Source organism: Cervus canadensis, chromosome 2 (genome assembly GCF_019320065.1).
Source record: "Cervus canadensis isolate Bull #8, Minnesota chromosome 2, ASM1932006v1, whole genome shotgun sequence".
NCBI classification, from domain to species: Eukaryota; Metazoa; Chordata; class Mammalia; order Artiodactyla; family Cervidae; genus Cervus; species Cervus canadensis.
In genome coordinates, this window is record NC_057387.1 from 25,280,814 (window position 1) to 25,304,333 (window position 23,520).

A 23,520-nucleotide genomic window follows, 5' to 3' on the forward strand; every position below is an offset into this window, starting at 1 on the left:
CTTGGACAATTGGGAGAAACGGATGCCAGCCGCACAGATGGAGGACTGAGTGGGCCTAAGTCTTGTGGGACTGAGCAGCAACAACAGAAAGCCTTGTGGGATGGCCAAGATGATAGACAGTATCATGATGATATGGGACATAAGGATGATTTGGAACAAGTGGAGTGTGAGGGTCTCTGGGGCAGCCAAGTAGAAATGTGCAACAGGCAGTTGAGTGGAAAGGCCTGGAGTTCAGGAGGTGGGGGCAAAGCATAAAAACTTAGAGCTTGTTTCACTGAAGGTGGTAGTTGGAACCAAGGCACTATTTAAGAGGTTCTGAAGGGAGCAGAGAGTAAGAATAAAAATGGGTTCATGTGTCCCTGAGGAACACTCACATTGAGCAGGGAGAGGAAGAAGGGCCTGAAGGGCATGGAGAAGGGGACCAAAGCAGAAGGAAGAGACCCTTGCACTCAGCTACTATTTTGCCCCTACTGCTCCCAACTGACTGTGAGCTCCTTAAGACTCTGTCTTATTTATCTTTGGATCCCTAATTGCCTAACACAAAGCAATGTTCATTATAATCTTATTTTTTGATGTTACATTGAAAATAGAATTTTAAGTGCCAAACTAGATTAACTTATTTGCATTGTGCTTTTGGATCTCGGCCAGTTCCCGAACCTTAGATGTGACATTCATTTAATTTTAATCAACATTGGAGGTGACCTAACTAATGCTGACAGATCTAATCAACCCTGCCCACATTTAGACCACGGCACTCTTGGACCAATGCAAATGAATGGAACTTCTATTTCATTTTTAAAGATCTCCTGAGGGGGAGGAGATGCCCTCAGTAAGCCATTCCAACAGTTAACTACTCTTATTTGCCTTATGTTGAGGCGGCCGAATGTTGAAAAGCAATCTCTCCACATATCCCTATAGAGTTGTACAGTTTCTGTTCACAGTGGGAGAAATATGCTTTGTATTACTCTTTCTCTGCCAAATTACAGTAGAGCCCCACTGGAATGACACAGCTTGTTATTATAGAGAGCTGGAGATACGATACCCTGGGTAGCTGCCTAGACCAGGCTGCCAGGCTGAGAAGCCAACCATTCAAAGGGATCTTGTTCCCATCTAAGCTTCTCCAAATCTCAGACTGACTCACTGGAAATGACCCCCACCTCCTCTGGTGGGCTATTCCGTCCTGCAGTCACTGTGCTGGCGGCCACTATTCCTGTGACTCTAGGTCATGTTTTCACCTGCATGTTATCAGCCCATAGAACAGCTGTCCAAGAGAAGGGGGTCATTCTACAGAAAGATGCTAGAGAACACACTTGTAAGGTTTACCTGTGGGCCTGAGCTTCAGTTCTGTGAGACCTGATGTCTGTCCTCCAAGCTTGTGCCAAGTACTGTTTGCAGACCAGAGCCATTCGTCCACAGCACAGTGGTATCTGCCCTGATCGCTGTCTTCCACGTTCAGAATGTGTAGCTGAAACAAGTCTCGGGAAACTTTCTCAGCGTGGAATTTTTGTTTTCTCCGTGTGGTCTGAAATTCATCCCCATATTTTACTACGTGGTTTTGGTCCACTTCCAGGATCTTCAGCCAGTGTGCATCAGTGGAAATGGGAGAGAAATACCAAGTCACGACCAACTGAAGGTTTCCAGGGGACTGGGACAGGATGCTACACTCTATGTCCGTGTTGGAGTTGATGGAGATCTCTTGGACTTGACTGCTTGAATTCACTTTCAGGTTGCTCTCTAAATGAGAAGAACAGTACAATTACTTTTGTTACTTTGCTAAAAATAGAACTTGAAGGTAGAAGGGACATTAGAGGTCAACTAAGGCCATAGCTCCTAGATCCATCAGATGTGTGAATTCTCTCTTTAGTAGTCCCACTAACTGCTCATCCAGCCTCTGAACAACTCATTGACAAAGCACACATTCCACCTTTGGACATGCTGCCACTAGAGAATTCTTTCCAATATCAAGTTGAATCATACTTTTTCACAATTTCCACCCACTGGTCCTAGTTCTACCCTACTCTAAGAGTGGAATGGGGATGGTAGGGCAGGGAGGAAGTATCAAGCTGAAAAGCCAGTCTCTCCCACATGAAAATGCTTTAATATTAGATAATCAAAAAGGACCTACTGTGTAGCCCAAGGAACTATATTCAACATCCTATAATAAATCATATACATATAAAACTGAATCACTTTGCTGTATACCAGAAACTAACACAACATCATTAATCAACTATATTTCAGTATAAAGTAAAATTTAAAAAAAGAAAATTCTTCAATATTTAGGCACAGACATCTTCTCTTTTGTGGCATTTCATAAATCAAATTGAGAGAAAGTGGCCCTTGGATGCTTTGTCTGGGTGTTTGCTATCCAGAATAATTTGCCCAAGTCTAGTTGTATCTGTCTGCAGACATGGGTAAACAAGAGGAAGCTGTATGTTCACTATTAAAACTGAATGTCTCTTTGCAGTCACTCAAGTCTGGGAACATTGTATGGATATGGAGTCAACTATCCTTTGATCCTAGAGCTTTTCTGCTTTGTCAGAAAGATGAATGACAAAACCTGGCTTCTAAATCTTATTCTTCTTGCTGACATCACAGATTATACTTTTGTGACGGCTCACTGATGCTGCCAGTAGGTCCCTTTATTCTTCCTTCAACAAACATTTATTAACACATACTATGTGCCAGACTATTCCAGGCTCTGTGGATCCCTCCCCTCAGTTTCTGCCCAGAGGGAGAGACTAGTACAGGGACAGAGGCTGAGGGATTATAGGACTGTGTCACCCAAGCAGGACAGAAGTGTGCAAAAGTGACTATCAGAGCACATAGCAGAACTATATAACCCAAATACGGGAGTGAGGCTTCCTGGAGGAGATAATCTCTAAGCTAAGTCTTAAGGGTTAATAGGAATTAAGCTGATAGAGAAGAGGTAAAGGAATTCCATGCAAAAGAAGCAACTTGAACAAGGACTAAAAATGAGAGAGAGCATAGAGTATTGGAGGAACTACAAGTAGTTCAGTGTGGTTGGAGCTCAAATTCAAGATGGAAAGTGGAGAGATGGTGCTGGGAAGACATAATGTACCAGATCACAAAGGACCTTGCCTGGCATGTAATGCAAGTTTGAATATGAGTTGGATGTGGAGGAGCAGTGGATGACTCAGGTTTCTTGCTTGGATAACTGATGGATGGTGGGGACATAGAGAATGATGTCAGAGGAGTAGCTTTGGCAGGATGATAATGGTATGTTCTGACATATTGAGTGTGGACATGTCTTGAAGGCAATTGCATGAGTCTGGAGATCAGAAGAGAAGTCATTCAAGATAGTGAATTTGGGAGTTGTCAATACATAGCATGAATCCCTGGGTAGGAATAAGCCTACTTTGGGAGACTCTATAGAATGAGAAGAAAGAAAGTTGAGAATGAAGCCCAAAGGGCTGAGTCAATGTGAGGGGAGGACTCTGCGAAAGAGAATGAGAAGGAGCCATGAGAGGGCTAGGAAGGAAACCAAGAAAATCTTGTGTCACAAGGCCATGGAAAAAGAAGTTTTAAGAAGAAAGGATTGAACCAACAATTTGAAATACAACAGAAAAGACAAGTAAATTAAGGCATGAGTTAATCAACAAGGAGATGACTACTGTAACCAAAACTAGTGCTCAGTAGCTGAGAGAATGATGGTTACCACGTTTGAGCATCTGCTTGGTTCATCAGACACTGCACTAGGAACATGTCACCATCTTTAAATTGCACATCAGCAATTTACCCATGGAGTCAGTAGCCTTGGACAGATGAAGTTCTCATTAGATCTAAGTGATGTCAAAGCCTCTTGAACACGCCACCTTAAGAGGATGGAAATCAGGAAAGAAGATAGTGGCACAGCAGCATTTGTGAAGTTGTGTCTTACTTTTCATCTCTATTACCAATTGACAAGGTAAATTATGTTGACTATAATCATAAATTCTCTAATTCTTATACATTAACATATCAAAATGAATGGCTAAGTGTATTGAATGAAATTTTCATTATCCATACCACTAGGAGAGACATTCTAAACATTTAATGACTGGCCAGGCACAGGCAGGGACCAATCTGGAAGAATGCCCCAGCACTGGAGCTGATCCTGGAGGCCCCCTCTGTACCATGCAGTGTCCAGTTGTTGAGCGGTGGGGACTTACAGGAAATGAGGAAGGGGCAACAGTTATTATTAGTGTGGAAGTATTCCAATGTTTTAAAAACCAGTGTGGCCATTTCGTGCATATTAACTCAATGTTAACCTAGATCACTTTGCATGTGTATGTCTGTATGTGTGTGGGGGTGGGGGGTATGTTTTTGGTTTTGGTTAATTTCTTTTTAAATTAAAATATACTTGATTTACAATGTTTCAGGAGTACAGCAAAGTGATTTATATATTCTCATTCAGATTCTTTTCCATTATAGGTTACTCTAAGATATTGAATATAGTTCCCTGTGCTATATAGCAGGTCCTTGTTGTTTATCTACTTTATATATACTAGTGAGCACCTGTTAACGTTGTTGTTCATTCACTAAGTCGTGTCCGACTCTCTGTGACCCCATCGACTGCTTCCCTGTCCCTCACCATCTCCCAGAGTTTGTCCAAGTTCATGTCCATTAAATCTATTAATACCAAATTTCTAATTTATCCCTACCCCACTTCCTGGATATCACTTATATATTGTGCTTACTTATAGTACAAACATGGGGAGAAAGTATTTTATGCTTTAATTCCACAACTTTCCCCAAATGGGAAGAATGTTTTTTTAAAAAAACGGAATTAATTTCAAGTAGTGTTAACCTGGCAAAGTGACAGTGATCCTCAGTGGGTGAGAGGTGGCAGAAGCCCTCACAGGACTATTTGTGTGCAGAGAATTTCTGTCATAAACTTCTACTTTACACTGATAAACTCCTGCTTCTTCCTCGGTGGCATCATGGATTAGGAGCCGAGAATGAAATGAAGACTGGGAAATCTTCGTCTTCCTTTGGAACTGGGGTAGGCAGCTCCCCCATTCAATAGTGCCATTGTGGGTGATTTGAAGAAGCAGATCAAAGGTTCGAGATCTGGCTGGCTGGAACTGCCATGTCATGGTGAATGGAACCTTCAAGTCAGAGTAGCCAACCCTCACTATGCAGGACAGGTCAAAGGTGTTGGTTAATTTCACTTGTGGTTGACGGCTCATCAGACTAACTTGTAAACTTGACTCTGTGGGCATAAACACAAAACAAGATTTCTAACCCGTTTATCAAATCGAGGTACCATGCTTCTAAGTTTTCCTAGTCATCGCCTCTTCACACTGAACCATGTGTTCACACACTGGGAGTATCAAATATTTGGGGGTAGAAACTGATTCACAGTACAGGCTGTCCTGAATTCTGACCTCAGTTTTCTAAAGCTGACCCTCTTGGAAGAGCGTTCTCAGCAGAGACAACAAACAGGCAGTGTTTCTCCAGTCCACTGCTTAGACAGCTGCTGCTGAGGGGGTGGGGCACTCCCCAGCCCTGCTGGCTGGCCTGCTGCCCTTATCCCCACTGCTGGGTGCACACTGTTTCACACTTGCTACTGGAGATTCCGCCATCCCAGGCTGCAGCTGTCAGAAGCCTGAAGGTATGAGGCTCCGCTTCACTTGACATATCTCTTTTCTAAGTCTACTTCAAATGATACGATTTTGTTGTTAGCCTTGAATAACAACTTATGTTGCACCCTGAAGATGATCTTTATAAAGATGACTAAACTTTGGAGACAAGTTGGCAGACTTGGTAACCAGAGACTCTGCTCTGTGCTCTGGGGTATACGTACTGTACCTGGAGGATTCAGGATGACGTGCAAGCAAATTCCATGGCATCCCACTACAGAAGGAAGATGCTGATGATATGCAAGTTCAGCAAAGGCTTTCCCTGACACTTACCGAGGGGTTTTACAGTGATCGACACCTTCTGAGTCCAACTCTGATCTCTGGCCTGGCTCCGGGTCCTCTCAGACACTCTGCACTCATACATGCCACTGTCTGTGATGGTGGTGGAGGCGATCTCAAGTTGGAAGGTGGCCCAGTCCATTTTCTCCAGCCTTGCGTTTCTGAGGTTATCAAGTTCCCCGTAGGAGGCACCCAGCTTCACGGTGCCATCCTGCTCCATGCCAGCCACAAACACCGGCTGTGTCTGGTTTTGTGGGACATGCCACCAGGCCACAGTCAGGAGATTCTCAGCTCCATCTGCCTTGCAGAAAAGGGTTAACGCCTCTCCTTCCCACACTGCTTGCTGCCTGTTCTTGGTAGACACGGCCACATTTCTTGCTGTGGATTACAGATTTTAGAAGAAAAAGATATTTCGAGTAAATGAAAAGTTTTCTAAAAAACAGTGAACTCTCATTAATTAAGACTTGACTACTTTGTGACAAATCCAATCAAAGTGTTTACTCTTGCACCATCCCCCAGAATAAAAGATTTAATCAACACTTAAATAGTAGAAATGACAGAAAGGACACCAGGAGAACTAATTTACATGTAAACAATTTACAGTTTGCCCTACATTTTAGTGATTTGGTCCTTAGGAACATCTAGTTGGGAAAACACATGGTAATATTTCGTTAAATTAATTAGAGTTGGTGTGTGAGACTGAAAATAATGAAACTGTGTTTATTTCAATGTTTAGTTTTCTAGAATTCAGACTTTCACAGTTCAAAATGACCTTCCTCCCCTTACTTATCTTTCCCTAATTAGTATGTATCTGAACAGTGAAGAAGTACTGTTAATTATATTTCTGTTCAAAATGCTGCCATTAAAAAACAATTACTTGAAGAGGGTGTGGAGAAAAGAGGATCCTCTTACACTGTTGGTAGGAATATAAATTGATACAGACCCTATGGAGAATAGTATGGATGTTCCTTAAAAAAATGAAAATAGAACTACTGTGTGACTCAGATATCCCATTCCTGGGCACAGACTCAGAGAAAACAATAATTGCAAAAGATACACACACCCCAATGCTCATTTACAACAGGCAAGACATGGAAGCAACCTAAATGTCCATTAACAGAAATGGGTTAAAGAACATGTGGCATATGTATGCAACGTAATATCACTCAGCCATAAAAAGGAATGAAATTGTGCCACTTGCAGAGACTTGGATGGACCTAGAGCCGTCATACAGAATGAAGGAAGTCAGAAGTTGAAAAACAAATACTGTGTATTAATGCATATATGTGGAACCTAGAAAAATGGTACAGATGAACCTATTTGCAAAGCAGAAGTAAACACACAGATATAGAGAACAAGCATATGGACACCAAGGGGGGAAGCAAGGGGTGGGATGAATTGGGAGATTGGAGTTGACATATATACACTATATGTATAAAATAGGTAACTAATAAGGACCTCTGTTGGAGCACAGAGAACTGTATTCAATGCTCTGTGGTGACAAAGAAGGGATATATGTATATGTATAACTGATTAGCTTTTCTGTATAGCAGAAACTAGCACAAAATTGTAAAGCAACTAAGCGCCAAGAAAAATTTTTTTTAATTAAAAATGTTTTCTTTTAAAAAATTATTTGGGTGAAAATATGTATATATAAATATATATACTATAAATACAGATATACTTCTCCCTCAAGTATTTAAAATATATATATATATATATATATATACACCTATACACACACACACACATATATGTATACATTTCTCCTTTTCAAATCATATATTCATTCATATATATTGTTGGTTGAAGGGAGATTCATCGTATATCTGAACTACAGTGTAAAACAGTAAATGTAAGTCTGGCTCCCAGATGGAAAATTCAAGATGATCAGAAATGTGGACATTCTTTCAACAGATACTTCCTGTGCGAGGCCTTGTCCTGGGTGCTTTGCGGGCAGTGTGAAGGTCCCTCAAGCTCATGCATCCTAGGCAGCCCAGCCTCATGTTTAAGGTCAAGGTCCCTGGAGTTATTATAGAATTACCCTGGACAACAAGTGAGCCTCAGTTTCCTTTCCTGTAAAGGAAAGGGGGTAATAATAGCACCTCACTTTTGCACTGTGAGAAAACTAAGTGAATGGCACGTGCAAAGGGCCTACACTCTCTGGCAAGGAAAAGTGCCCAGCAAAGGTGAGCTACTAGCATTAGTGTGTAATGATAGGTCCTTCGTGAAAGCAGAGGTGTTCAAAGTCAGAAAAGGAAAATAAAAAGATTTTTAAAAAATTTATATTTTCTAGACTTGTGGGATCTTAGTTCCCTGACCAGGGATTGAAACTGGGCCCTCAGCAGTGAGAGCATGGAGTCCTAATCATTGAACCACCAGGGAATTTCCAGGAAAATAAAACAGAACTGGCATTTGAAATCTTAATAAGATCTAAATGAATTTGCAAATTGATCTTCTCTGCTGAGGAAGAGTTCTGTCTTTAACAGCTTTATGGATGAACATACATTACCAAGACAGAAAGAAGGCTAATGTCCACAAATAGATTAATATATATCTACCATTACATATATATGTATATAACATAACATATATATACATATACAAAACTTGCTTCCAAATTTGGGGTATTAGATGCATTATTACACTTAATTTTTTTTGAGGTTAAAAATAGACTCATAACTAAAGTTTCAAAATTAGAGGGGAAAGTATTAGTCATAATCTTACTATTCAAGTATAACCATTATGATAGGTTTCAAGCAGTTTCAGTTTTTTAAAAAACCTGTGGTTTCCTTACTTTTTTGTGGTCATTGCTGTCTCTGGGTTAGAAGTGATACACTCACCAGGCATGTGTAAGGCGCGCATGCATAGTGGTAGGGAAGTACTCTCTTCTGTTTAAAACATTCATCGAATGATAAAACTGCTCATACTTGAAGTAATGGTTTGAGTTTCAAAACCAAATGCTCAATAGGATCTTTAATAAATCTGCTACTAACTTTTTCTGTTTCTCCGTAAAAAGAAACAGGTTGGACTCCAGGCTGCACAAAGTATTATTTTTAGCTTGGGCAGACCACCTACTTGATAGGCTTGTGATCTGTGTGCCCCAAAGCACACCTTTTTTGTCCCTTTGGCACAGATTCCTCTGTCCTGAGTTTATGAAAGGTTTACAGTTCTGTTCCAGTGGAGACAGATACACGAGGTTGAGATTTAGCTCTGTGTAAATATGTAAACACGCCTACATAGTTTTTTCTGAATCCTAGCAAGAAAGACCAAATGTTTAGTGTAAAAACTAACACCAACACACTTCCTGGCTTGCCAATCTAGGCCAAAGCTGTGCATCTTCACTCCAAGCAAATGGGGTGATGGAGAAGAGCATGGAAGTGTTTGTGTCTATGGAGATGCCTCCAATAAGCGAGTACAAAAAGGACATCTTCATTTTGAGTTTGTTATTTATTTTTTGGTTTTTCCTTTGGAGCAATTCATCTTTCTAGACTTTGAATTTAATACTCAGCCCAGAAAATCATAGTATTGCTTGTGGATTTATCAGTTTTCTCTCCACACAAAAAGCACTGATTATTCAAACATGCTTAAGATCACCCAGCCTTCAGAAACTTAACAGGAGCTGAATGGCCTTCCAGATAATCAGACCCAGCCTATCTGGGTCAGATAGGCGTCTCGCCACATCACAGCAACATGCAGGCAATAGAGTCTGCCCACTCTCACTTCTTCTTTTCTTACCCTGAGTCATGGCTTGATGCAGAATTAAGACTGAGTATCATTCCCTGAATTAGGTTAAGAACACAGAGAACTGACAAAAGACACCTTTTGTCAGTTGAAAGATGTTGAAAAAGTAGAAGGGGTAATGTGGGTGTTTATTTCTCAGGAAAGAGGCAAGTATAAGCTCTTTCCTCTTAATCTACTCAAAATACACACACACACACAAGGAGACAGGGGGCTTCATGAATGCAGGTATTCTTGGCTGAAAGAAAACCCAATACAACAATTAGAAATAATAGCAAATAGAATCAAGAATCTAAGATGGCAAGAAGGGACTTAAAGACAGTCAAATTAGATTATCTTACAACTGAGGAAGCTGAGAATTAGCGAAGTGAAGTACGTACATAGAGTGTTCATGTCACAGGCCATTTATTGGCTCAGGAGTAGGACTCAGGTCTTCAACTGTATGGGTGCATGCTCAATCACTTCAGTTGTGTCCAACTCTTTGTGACCCCATGGACTGTAGCCCACCAGGCTCCTCTGTCCATGGGATTTTCAGAGAAGAATACTAGAGTGGCTTGCCATTTCCTCCTATAGGGGATCTTCCCAACCCAGGGATCGAACCTGAGTCTCCTGGGTTTCCTGCACTGCAGATGGACTCTTTACCCACTAAACCACCTGGGAAGTCCCCAGGTCTTCAGCTAGTTTGGGTGCTTCCCTTTACTCCACTCCACCTCAAAGTGACCTGATTGCTACCCGACTTCAGAAGACCTCCCCTGTGTCCATGAAGTTATCTAGTACTCACAAAGGAGGACATCAAAATGCTGCCCAGCCATGTCTGGCCCCAACTTCACATACCTGCTTGCTTCCTAAGGCGCACAAAGCTGTCTGGTGATTGTTTTTTCTGAAGCACCTGCCAGGAGCCCATCTGAGCTCTTGTCACCTCTGCCACTACACATCTGTATGCACCTTCATCCTCTGGGCCCATAGAGAAGATCTTGAGAGAGAAAGACTTGGGGCTTAACTTTGAAACCTGGAGCTGTCCTTGGCTTGCTCTTTCTTGGTAATCTTTCTTCAGATCCAGAACTCCGTCAGCATCAATGTGGGCCGTTTCAATATCATTGAAGAACCAAGTGCCCTGAAGGTGTGGGTCCTGGCCACCGCCCATGACCAGGCAAACGAGTTCTAAGGATTTTCCTTCAGGAACTGTGTTCTCAGCTCTAATGTTGACTTGAAAATCTCTCACTAGGAAACAAAAGCAAGGCAGATATTTAGAGAGGCCACTGTACCTATGCCTTTAATACCAGAGAGAGATGCTATCCCCTATCAGGATAGTACAAGGACTGAATTTAATGTGGGAGATCAGAGATGGGCCAAAGAAATGCCTAGAATCAAAAATGCCCTTGATTATTTTTTAAATCATCTAGAAAGAACAACACATGTGATTTTTTGAATGCAATACAATTAAGCAAGATGAATGTATGGATGTGTACATAGCAATGTATTTTTTAAAATAAAATATTTTATACTATGTTGAACTGACGTAAATTGTGATTTCTTGCTCTTGTTTTTGGCTGAGAATATCCAGTGGAATTTTCCTAAGTTAAAAGCATATGTGATATATGGCAAATCCACAGCTAACATTACACTCAACAGTGGAAACCTGAAAGCTTTTCGTCTAATATCAAGAATAAGACAAGGATGATCATTCTCACCACTTCTATTCAACATGGTATTGGAAGTCCTAGCTAGAGCAATTAGACAGAAAAAAAAATTAAAAGTATCTACATTGGAAAAAAAAGAAGAAAGACTTACTGTTGGCAGATGGCATGTTCTTACCTATAGGAACCAAAAGAAAAAAGAAAAAAACCGCACCAAACTCCACCAAGAAGCTGTTAAAACTAATAAATAATTTCAGTAAAGTTGCAGCATACAAAATCAACACACGAAAAAAATCAGTTGCATCTCTATACATGAACAGTAAACTATCAAAAAAACTTGGAAAAAATCCCATTTACAATAGTATCAAAAAGAAGAAAATACTTAAGGATAAATTTAACCAAAGAGGTGGAAGAGATATACAATGAAAACTGTAGAACACTGACGAAAGAAACTGAAGATGAAACAAAAAAATGGAAACATATCCCATGTTCATGGTTGGAAAAATTAATATTATTAAAATGCTCATATCACCCAAAGCAATCTACAGATTCATTGCAATCGCTATCAAAATTCTAATAGCATCTTGAAATAGATAAAAACAATTATGAAATTCATATGGAACCACAAAAGACCCTGACTGGCCAAAGAATTTTGAGCAAGAGATGTAGGTATCACATTGCCTGTTTTCAAAATGCATTACAAAGCTACAGTAATCAAAACTATGATACTGGCATAAAGACATATAAACCAATGAAACAGGATAGACAAGCCAGAAATAAATTCATGAATCTTTGTCAATTAATCTTCAATAAGGGTGTCAAGAACACACAACAGGGAAAAGATAGTCTCTTCAGTAAATGGTGTTGAACCAACTGGATATCCATATGCAGAAAAAAAAAGTTGGACCCCTGTCTCAGAGCATATTAAAAAAAATAAACTCAAAATGAACTGAAGATTTAAACCTAAGACCTGAAATTGAAAAACTACTAGAAGAAAATAAAAGGGGGACTTCCTTGATGGTCCAGTGGTTAAGGCTCTGTGCTTCTACGGCAGGGGGCATGGGTTCGACCCTTGGTCAGGGAACTAAGATCCCACATGTCATGCAGCATGGTCAAAGAAAAAAAAGAAAAGAAAATAGAAGGAAAACCTTCCTGACATTAGTTTGGGCCATGATTTTATGGATATGATCCCACAAGCACAGGCAACAAAAGCAAAAATGGACAAGTAGAATTGCATCAAAACAAAAAAGATTCTGTACACAAAAGAAATGATCAGCAGAGTGAAGAGACAATCTACAAAATGGGAGAAAATATTCACAAACCATGTACTCAAAAAGAGGTTCCCATTCAAAATGTATAGGAAACTCATACAAATTAATAGCAAAAAATTCCAAATAAGTTGACATAAAAATGAAAAAGGATCTGACTACATACTCTCAAAAGAAGACAAACAAATGGCTAAAAATCTGGAAAGGAAGATGCTTATCACTAATCACCAGGGAAATGCAAATTGAAGCCACAAGATATCAAGTCACATCTGTTAGAATGGCTGTCATCAAGAGACAAAAGATAGCAAGTGTTGGTGAGGATGGAGAAGAAAAAAGAACCTTTGTATACTGTTAGTAGGAATGTAAATTGGTATGATCGTTACAGAAAATGGTATGGAGGTTCCTCAAAAACTAAAAGTAGAACTACCACATAACCCAGCAATCCCCACTTGAGGGTACATAGCCAAAGGAAATGACACAGTGTCTCAAAGAGATACCTGCACTATGTCCATTACTCATAATATCCAAGATATGAAAACAACACAAGTGACTATCAAAGGATAAATGGATGAAGAAAATGTATGTATACACAAAGGACTATTATTAAGCCATGAGAGAAAAGGAAATCTTACTGTTTTCAAAAACATGGACCAACCTGGAGGACATTTTGCTATGTGAAATAAGCCAGACACAGAAAGATAAATACTGTGGAAACTAAAAATGTTGAACACATGGGAGCAGAGAGTAGACTAGTGGTTGCTAGGGCTTTTGGTAGCGGGGTAAATGGGGAGACGTTGGTCAAAGAGTACAAAGTTTCAGTTATGCAGGATGAATAAGTTCGGGAGATCTAATGATTACAGTTAGTCATATTGTGTGGTGTTACCTGAAATTTGCTAAGAAAGTAGATCTTAAGTGTTACCACATACATGACACAAACATGTGAGGCAATGGATATGCTAACGAACATGATCATAGTCATTTCACAATGCATACAGATATCAAAACACAGTACTGTACACCTTAAACATATACAATTTTTATTGATTTAAATAAATAAATTTTAAAAATAAAGACATACTTTAAAAAAATTTTTTTTCAAAGAAAGGGGAAGAAAAGCATATGTCTCCACAGGACTCCCCGTGTATAATTTGGACATATAACGCCATCAGGACAGTTTTTAATGGAACAGACTAATACTCCTCTTTAAGAAAAAAAAAGAAAGAAAACGTCAATCAACCACCACTGGATCATTGCTGTTAGCAAGAATGTTTATGGTTTTAGATCTCCTCCTAGTGGACCAAAGCTCATGTGGAGAGACCAGGAATTACAATGGAGTCTTCCTGCTTGCTCTAATGAAAGTGCCAATGGATCCCAAAGAGTGACATTATTGCAGGGCAAAGGAGCCAGGCGGAGGGAGCACTGCCAAGGCTTCACACTGGAAACTGGGGCTATTCTGAGGCCCAGGTGATCGTGGAGAGAGGGCCTTGGAGAGACACACCTGTCTTCAAACACCAGCTCCACTTCTCACCCGCTGAGCAAGCTTAGGCAGACCATTAGATGGGGCTCCGGGCCTTGTTTCGAAAACCGGAATTTGACAACTTGCTCCGAGGCTGGTTGTTAGGATTATGTTAGATAATGCAGCTGAAATGCTTACACAGAGACTGGCAAAAATGGCAACAAAACTATTTCCATGTATGGTTTGTGGGATCTACCTGACAGTCAACAGATTTTATCCCATATAAGACCTTCCATAGACATAGCCTGCGGACAGAGCCCGAAATGAAGATCTTTCTTATTTATGCTTCAAAAATGACAAAAGCAAAATTTACCCAAACCTTCTAAATGATCTTGTTTTATATTCAACCAAAGATTTAAAAATAAAAATCAGGAGTTCCCTAGTTGTTCTGTGGTTAAAACTCCATCCCTGGTGGTCCTGTGGTTAAGACTCCATGCTTTCACTGCCGAGGGCATTGATTCAGTCCCTTGTTAGGAAGCTAAGATCCCACAAGACATGTGGCACAGCCAAAAAAAGGAAAAAAAAAAAAACCAAACAGAAAGATATCTCCCCAAATACCCACCATTAGCATATTAATGAATTTCCTGAGAAGATAATTACCTGCCGGCTGGACCCTGAGAGTTGTTTGATCTGTCTGCTTTTTCGTGATGGAAGTCCAGGTTTCATCAGGATCCTGAATCCATTCAGTTGCCTCACAGAACAGCTGACCTTGATCTGAGGGCTGGAGCCTCCCCATGGACAGCCTGAAGGTAGTGACCCCAAGCTTGTCCAGTCGCACATCACCAGCTGCAAACCTCTTTGTAAACAAGGGCCCAGGGAGCAATGTAAAATCTTTGGAGAGGGAAATAATCTTGCTGGCTTGGCTTCCTTCTCCATCCTTCATCAGGTACCAGGTGATGGAGAGGTGGGTATGTTGAGCTGTGGCTTTGGACACCTCACAGGTAAGTTCCAACGGCTCACCTTCCTCCTTACTTAGAGTCTGGGAAGCCATGGCCGCCGAGAGGGTATCTGGAATGACTGGACACAGAGGAATGATGGTAATTGACTTAGTATCAATTAGAGGCTTAGTTAGACTAGCCTCTCTAGATGAAGGTGGTGGCCTGACCCACTATCTGTAAAGTACATTCTTTGAGTTGGCTTCCCATCAGCTGTATGCTTTACCTATTACCAACAGGAACATTGGCATCTATGTACATACAGTCTATGGAATCTGGCAAGGCTCTTGGTTCACTGTTACATTTTTAGCATAGTCTGTAACCCATTTTGCTACTCAGACACAGAAGTTTTAAATGGGAAAAGCACTAGGAGCTAGAAGACCTATATTCTGATCCTGTATTTGTCCCTATTTGACTCCATGAACTGGAACAAGTCACTTCACTTGTTTGGGCCTTCACCTGCTCCTTTATAAAATAAAGTTCTGAAATAATCTGTTATAATTTATCTTTCAGAGCCAAAATGCAACCCTTACCGAAGTTTTGATAACCATCCTATACCCTAACATTCTCTTCCTCCTCAAAGGAGATCATACAGCCCAAGTTTATGTGAAAGCGACATTTAGATTCAACAATGAATGTTTATTGAGCTTCTACCCAGTGCTAACCACTGCGCTAGGGAGTGAAGTAAATGTTATCTTACAGTGCTTGGGGCAAAATCAGAGAGGGTCATATAAGCAGCCAATTACCACATAAACTGGGTGAGTGCTAATAACAGTGCTGTGAAGAGAACAACAAGAAGGAACAAAGATGGGAATACTGCCTGCAACAGTCAGAACAGGTTTCACAGGAGAGGAAATATCTAAACTGGGTTTGAAAGTATATGTAGGAGTTTGCTAGGCTGAAAAGGAAGTGATAAGATATTCCAGGCAAAGGGACACAATGATAATTTCAAATATGACCCTTGCCACATAGGAAAATACACTAGAGAATGGTAGTTTGAGAATAACTATTTCCACATTAATGACTTACTTCCTATGATATTAATTATATATAAGTGTGTTATATCAATACCAGCTCTTCTATCAAGTTAATATTCTGCTTCCAAGAAGAGACATGAGAACTCTCAAAGCTTTGTCTGTGTTATTATCAACCTATGGATAGCTTTGGGCAAGGCCTCGGAATACCACATCATATCTAACTCTTCATGACAAAGTCGATTGGGAAAATGAATTGAGAGTTTTAAAGAATATTGGATACCTATCTGTGACAAACTCCAAAATATTCAGAGGGGTTCATGGGCTCTTTTGCTAAGACAAACAGCACACTATAAAGCCATGTCACAGGGCAAGGCATTGTGGTGATGGAGATTGTGGTTTGTCAGGGGCTGGCTAACAAAGAAGGGCGCACAGCTTACCAATAAGATTAGTCTTCGCATTGTAAGTCCCATAGTATTTTTCATCAGTGTTGGGTGTGAAACACTCATATTCGCCAGTATCCTTCATCTGGAGCTTGGAAATGTGCAAAAAGACTGAGTTACCCTGGACTCTCTCCACGTAGATTTCCCTGCTTTTTACCCGCTTTGCATACAGTACATAAGAGAAGGTGTCATCCTTGGTGCTAATGATCTGGATTTCTTGGGTCGGGGCTGTTGGCAGGTAAACAGACCATTGGAAATGCTGCTCAGAAGGTCCTTGGTGGCCAGTTACATTGCAGCCGATGCTGATGGGGTAACCTTCAGCTCTGAATAGCGGTCCTTTCTGAACTGTTACTTCTCGCTGGCCAATGCTGAGCTTAGCTTGCAAGTAGGAGAAAGAAAAGGGAATAAAAATAGATTAGTGCTCCAGTTCCCAATGTGCCACATTATGTAGCTCCCTGTATTACAATTCTAGAAAATGAGATCACAGGTTATTAGCTATAATCCACTCAAATGTTCAATACCTTCTTCAGGCTGAGGAGCAGTGGAATGGCTTGATGAGTTAATTGTTCTTTTATAATTCTAACTTCTAGAGTAATCTCTAGTCTCTTAAAAAAGGATAGCTTCATCAGTGTAACATGACCACTTCTATAAAATGCACGTACTTACCTAAGTGCACCTGAAGTAAATAAGATGTATGATAATTCACCTTTTACATAATTTTATGGAAAAATTCTCAGTATACTTCCTCAAGCCTCCACTTCTTAGGTACCTGTCATCGAGCTGTCCTAACAGAAATGATTGCTGGAGAGACGGAGTCCATGGCACTGCCCCTGGTGCTATGCCTTTTTCTGCTGGTTGGTTGGAACTATTTGTAGCTCCTGGCCAGGTCTGGTGCAAGATTAGCTAAACTTAGCACCTGAAGAAGCAGCAGTACTTCCTTTCTATACCATAGAGGGTTTTTCATTTTGTAATTTTTTAAAGAGCCACTACAACTTTATTGAAAAGCTTCCTAAAAGATGACTGTCAAGTCCAACAGGATCCAGGATCAGACTTAGTTTAGTTGCTCTCTTATTTAAAGCTTTCAGTTTGGGATCACAGTGGAATGCTTCATGTTAGGACAAATCTCAAGTATTAGGTTTAAAGGAGAAAATATTATTTAGTGATAATTTTTCCTTTAACATACACATTTTCAAAATCAAGACTTTTTTAGAAATTAAAGTGCATGTGTTTATTTCTTATGTTAATATTAAAGGCTGGTTTATTTTGTGTTACAGAAAGAACAATGAACAAGTGATAGAGATGCTGCAAAGGTGAGCTAAGTCTTTCACTCGGGGCCTAGGGCCCAGGGGAAAGACATCATAAGAGTCCATCAGGGAGCAATTACTGGCATTACGGAATTAACAGAGCAGAGTTCATAAGCAGGAATGGAAGAAGCAGAGCATCTGCTGAATTTTGTGAATCCACAAGGACAAAGAGTAAGGGAGACAGATTGGGAAAAAAAGTGAGAGAAAGGAAAAATGACATTACAGAGACCATGGTAAGGTTAAATATAGAAATTTTAGAATGAAAACAATTCTGATAGGAGGGGACCTGCAAAAACAGGGAGAAAGGGTAATTGGTCACGATGTAGTCAACTAAAAATTGCATATGGATACAATCAATGCAAAACTGGCAAACAAACATCCAATCAATCAACCAACTGTATACATTTCCAGTAATGATTTAAAATATACTAATTTATTCATAAATCCCAGTTAAATGTGATATATATACATTAGACTTTTTTCGTAATAAGCACTTAGGAATAGAAGTTAGAAAATATGAGAAAAAATTTTGTTACTTTAATTTTTTTCAAAACAGGACTTTTTTTTTTTTTTTCCAGTGGGTTTTGTCATACATTGACATGAATCAGCAATAGATTTACACGTATTCCCCATCCCGATCCCCCCTCCCACCTCCCTCTCCACCCGATTCCTCTGGGTCTTCCCAGTGCACCAGGCCCGAGCACTTGTCTCATGCGTCCCACCTGGGCTGGTGACCTGTTTCACCATAGATAATATACATGCTGTTCTTTCGCAACATCCCACCCTCACCTTCTCCCACAGAGTTCAAAAGTCTGTTCTGTACTTCTGTGTCTCTTTTTCTGCAAAACAGGACTTTTTATTGAAGTATAGTTGATTTACAATGTTGTGTTAGTTTTAGGTGTATAGCAAAGTGATTCAGTTATACATACTTAAATATCTATTCTTCTTCAAATTCTTTTCCATTATAGGTTATTACAGGGTATTGAGTATAGTTCCCTATACCATACAGTAGTAAAATTTTAAAATATTATTTACCAAAAAATTATTCTACAGAGGCAATTTAAAACATTGTCAGCAATGCTAGCCAGTCTTAGACATACATCTTAAAGAAATGTGAGCACTGCCCCAGGCTACACATGAAAAAATATCCACAGCTGCATTGTTCACTGCGGCCCCCAAACTAGAGACAACCTACATGTCCATCAACAGTATAACAGGCAGGCTGTGGTACATTCATAAAGTGGAATCTTATGCAGAAATAAAAGTGAGTGAATTGCTGCTGGTTGCAAAAACATGGATCACTGTGTTTAAGGAAAGATGCTGAACACTTAGAATCTTTTTGATATATACAAAATGAATATAAAAGTTAAAGAAAGGCAAAAAACCCCACACTGTATTGTTTAGTGATGCAAACATAAGAAGTTAAACCTTAAAAAAAAAAAAAAAAAGCTAAGAAGTAGTTATCATGGAAGTCAGGAAAGTGATTGTATGTGTATCTGGTGGGGCGTACAGCAAGGTAGATGGGTGAGTCTAGGGTCCTAGCAATGTTCTATTTCTTCTCCTGCATAGTGATTACATGGTTTTTACTTTTTCCTTATTTATTCAATTTCATAGCTGTGTTTTATTAACTTTCCTTTTTAATTAATTAAGTTTTGGCTGTGTTGGGGCTCGTTGCTACAAGCAGACTTTCTCCACTTGCGGTGAGCGGCGGCTAATCTTTAACTGGTGTGTGAGCTTCTCACTGCGGCGGCTTCTCTTGTTGCCAAGCAGGGGCTCTAGAACATGGGTTCAGTCACTGTGGCACGTGGGCTTAGCCTGTGCAGCCCGTGGAACCTTCCCCAAGAGATCGAACCCGTGTCCCCTGCCTTGGCAGGTAGATGCTTAACCACTGGACTACCAGGGAAGTCACTTCTCTTATGTGTTATATTTGCACAGTGAAAATGTTTTTAAAAATGTGATTTCTGAGGTACCACTAATATGTTTATGTCAGGGGATGTTTCCACAATATTATTTTTTATGCCTAGGCAGCATTGACTCCACATTTTTTATGACTTTTCAGAGAGATGGGTACATTCAAAACATTTTATTGTGCAAAGCAGTACTTTATTTTCTTCTGCTTCAGTTGCTAATTCAATTAATATTTATTTAACCACTTGTAGTATTTCTGATGCTTCAAGGACTAAGATATGAAGACGAGTTTAGGGTAGTCTTTGACTTCTAAATTTTACAATTCAGTCAAGTAGGGTGGTCGTCATCTCTCCTGGAAAGACATATGATAAAAGTTCTTTGAGGAATTTGAAGGAAGGAAAGATTACATTTTAGGGAAAGAAAATAGGTAAGGTATATGGAAGAGATAGTATTAAAAATGGACCTTGGAGAAGGTTATGGCAATTTAAGTGGAGAGAAAGGGTATTTTTCAGTGAAGGAAACTTCATGAAAAGACTGTATAAGTAGTAATCAAAAGAATTGTTCAGGAAATAGGGAGTAATCAGTTGGATTCGGGGGTGGGTTACACAAAGATTAATAGAAAGAGGTAAGATTGGGCAGGAATTTTGAGTCCAAAGCATGAAGAGCTTAACTGGCATATTTAAAAGTTTGGGCTTGATTGATAGGCAATGGGGAACCCACTGAAAATGTTTTAAAATTCTCAGTAAAATTAACTTGATGGTGTGTAGGATGATGGAGTTAGAAGTAGATATCAGATAATTATAGTAGCTCAGGAGATAAGTGATGAAGGCAGTAGAAATGGAAAGAAAAGGGCTATAATCTGAGAGCCACTGTGGAGATAAATCTATAGAGTTTTTCAGCATCTTAGATGCTTGGAGGTTAAAGGGGTGGATGGAAGACAAGAGGAAATCAAAGATGATACCAGGTTTTGTAAGGGTGACTGGGAGTAACAGTACTGTTAACAGGAATAAGGCTATCATGAAGAGGTACTGTTGTGTGTTCAAGGGTGAAGGAGAAGATGATAAAGAACTTAATTTTGGAAACACTAAATTAGAGTGCTATGGAATAAACAAGAAGGAAATCCAGCAAATACTTAGAGATATTGTTGAAATATATGTCAATATCTGTATCTCTTTCTATACTTTAAAATCTACTCAACTCTTTGAAAATATTTGTCATCTAGTTATCTTAAGAAGTCTGTGATATTCCCATATTTAGCAATGTCAAAGTTGTAAATGATGGAGCCAGACTTGAATTTGGATTTACAAATGTCAAATTCCTGACTGTCTCCATTGCTTCCTCACTGCTTCCTGTAAATGCTTGTCTGTAACTAGGGAGAGTTCTGGGCTGTAGATGCTAACTTAGTCATTTACATGTTAAGTAGTGGAAAATGTTAGGGCATATAAGAAGAGAGCTAAAGAGAGATTATTAGAGGATCTCTCTATTTAGGAAATAAGATGAGAAATGCATGCTACAGAAAGAAGAAGGGGAGGTGGGAGGGTAGCCAGGACACTGCAGCTTGAAAACCAAAGGAGCAAAGTGTTCCAAGAAGAAAGAGCTTGTCAGCATTGCTGAATGCTACTGAGGGGTAAGGATTCGAAAGGCAGAGAAGTGTCCTTTTAGTTTGATGATGAGGATGTCATTGGTGATCTTTGTAAAAGAGATTTCAACAGAGCAGAAGCAGAGCATTTCAAGGGTAAGAAACAACTGCAAGAAGCTTAAACTACTTCAAGAACTTTCATGGAGAAGGGAAAGAGAAAAATAGGGTGGTAGTTAGAAAGAGCAGTTCAATGGGGCAGAGCAGTGAGGGCAGATGGACAGGGGTGCCTCTGCATGTTTATGGGCAGAGGAGCTGCACAGGGGAGAGATGGATGAAGCCAGAGAGATGATGATGAATGCAGTAAGGTCTTAGTGGAAGCATGAGGTCAAGAGCTTGATTGGGAGGGTACCACTTTCCCAGAAAAGTGAAAGAGACAATGTGAAGGATTAATAGGTATTATGGAGGTACAAAGAAATGACGGACAGAGGCCAGTTCAAATGGTCATGCATGGGGAATCATACACTTGAAGCATCTTATTATAAATCTATTTTCTGTGGGATGTTGCACATATCTCTCCTCCAAAAGAGGAAAATACCTCAGGGGACTGGCCTATTGCTTTCTCTTTTAATGGACAGAGGGTTAGGCACCTCTGGACAGCAGATTCTTGCTGACTGATGCACACACAGCTTAACAATGACATACTGCATCAGAGTCACACTTTTGATGCATGAAGAATTTCCTGATGGTATTGGCTTTTTTCAAAAACATCACTGGCATTGCCAAATTTTCTATTGCAGTGTTATTTGAATTGAAGTTATTTGATTGAACTATATAAAATGGTCAACACCTGACCATTTTTGATATACAAAAACAGCAACTTCAAATACTTCCACCTTATACAAAACCTAGCTTGAGAACATCAAACACAACAAACAACTTCTCTTTCTTTACCCATACAAAATCTCTGCATGCTTGGAGGCTGAAAGCATTTTCATCCATAATTTAATGGATTTCTTTTTTTTTTTTCATGAATACAGTCTTAGTAAGACAAACAGTATGCCCTCCCCAGGACCCTCCCAAGTTAATGACTTTTATTTGTAGGGCAGCTAGTTAGGGTGAGGGGTGACAGACCAAGAGGACAAAGCTAAGTCCAAGAATTCATTTATCCATGACTTTAATCTCATCCGGCCCCATATTCTAACAGGATTCATCAGTCTTTACAAATTTTCTTGAACTTTTTATTTTATATATAAATTTATATTAAATTTATTTTATATATTTATAGCCAATTAAACAATGTTGTGATAGTTTCAGGTGAATAGTGAAGGGACTCAGCCATACATATATATTTACATATTTATTTTTAAAACTAATTAGGACAAGGTAAACATTTGCTAAACAATGCAAGTGCTCAACTGATCATCCATCATTTAGTTTATTTCCTTAATTTCTCCTTCTGTATTTGTAATGACAAATAGCAGGCTTGCAACATCTTTTTCAAGTTACTTTCTGATTTAGGTGTTTTTCACATAAAAACTGGGACTCTATACAAAATAAGTATTTATGGAATCTAAATTTAGAAGAAGTAAATATATAACCCAGTTTAGGTAATGGTTTAAATGAACTAGGAAAAGCCTGGCTGCTTCCCCTTTTTGAACCTTGGTTACTTTCCTTTTCCCAGGCCTTTCAGACTACTTACCCCTCCCATCCCCCCCACCAAAAAAAACAGACAGAATTTGCAACTGTCTGACTTGTTGCTCAATGTAAGCCCAGTTTCCCCATACACAAGCCAAATACACAGTTCAGAGACACAAGGCAGACCCTTGAGAGTCACACTCAGACACCTGAACAGGACAAGTAGGAACATGCCAGGCAACAGTCCCCAAAGGACCCCACCAGTCCTCCTAGTCATCAGTGCCTGCCAAGCCAGTCTGGTGGGCATCAATTAACCAGCACCTGGTCCCAATAACTTCCCCTGCAGGCTATCCATCACCCCCATCAGGCCCCATATCTGATCTTCACCTCTCACTACCCAATGTCCTTTGAGACATGAGCCCAGTGCAATTCAAGCCAAGGGTTTATTAAGCGCCCCTTTGAGCTGAACGCTGCACCCTTTTTGTCTATTAGCCACAGCCTTGGTTGCTCTGATCCTAAGCTCTTTTAGTTCCCCTATTGTCCAAATCCCTTCACTAATTCCATCCAGTCACTCTAAAGCAGAAGTTTTGAACCTGAGTCCACATGGGGGAATAAAGGGTTCGTAAACTTGAGTGGAAAAACACCCTACATCTTTA

At 39.9% G+C, this 23,520-nt stretch overlaps 1 protein-coding gene across 1 annotated transcript in view; it reads right to left on the bottom strand.

The window, feature by feature from the left end:
* CD101 (CD101 molecule) overlaps window positions 1-23,520 on the bottom strand; it is a 39,757-nt gene that overhangs the window by 14,189 nt on the left and 2,048 nt on the right. Inside the window, exons 2-7 of the mRNA XM_043459749.1 lie at window positions 16,436-16,816; window positions 14,687-15,103; window positions 10,500-10,886; window positions 5,919-6,302; window positions 4,811-5,215; window positions 1,324-1,734 (exon numbers count right to left, since the gene is read on the bottom strand). Coding sequence (XP_043315684.1) covers window positions 1,324-1,734; window positions 4,811-5,215; window positions 5,919-6,302; window positions 10,500-10,886; window positions 14,687-15,103; window positions 16,436-16,816 — 2,385 coding nt within the window. The remainder of the gene's footprint in view (window positions 1-1,323; window positions 1,735-4,810; window positions 5,216-5,918; window positions 6,303-10,499; window positions 10,887-14,686; window positions 15,104-16,435; window positions 16,817-23,520) is intronic.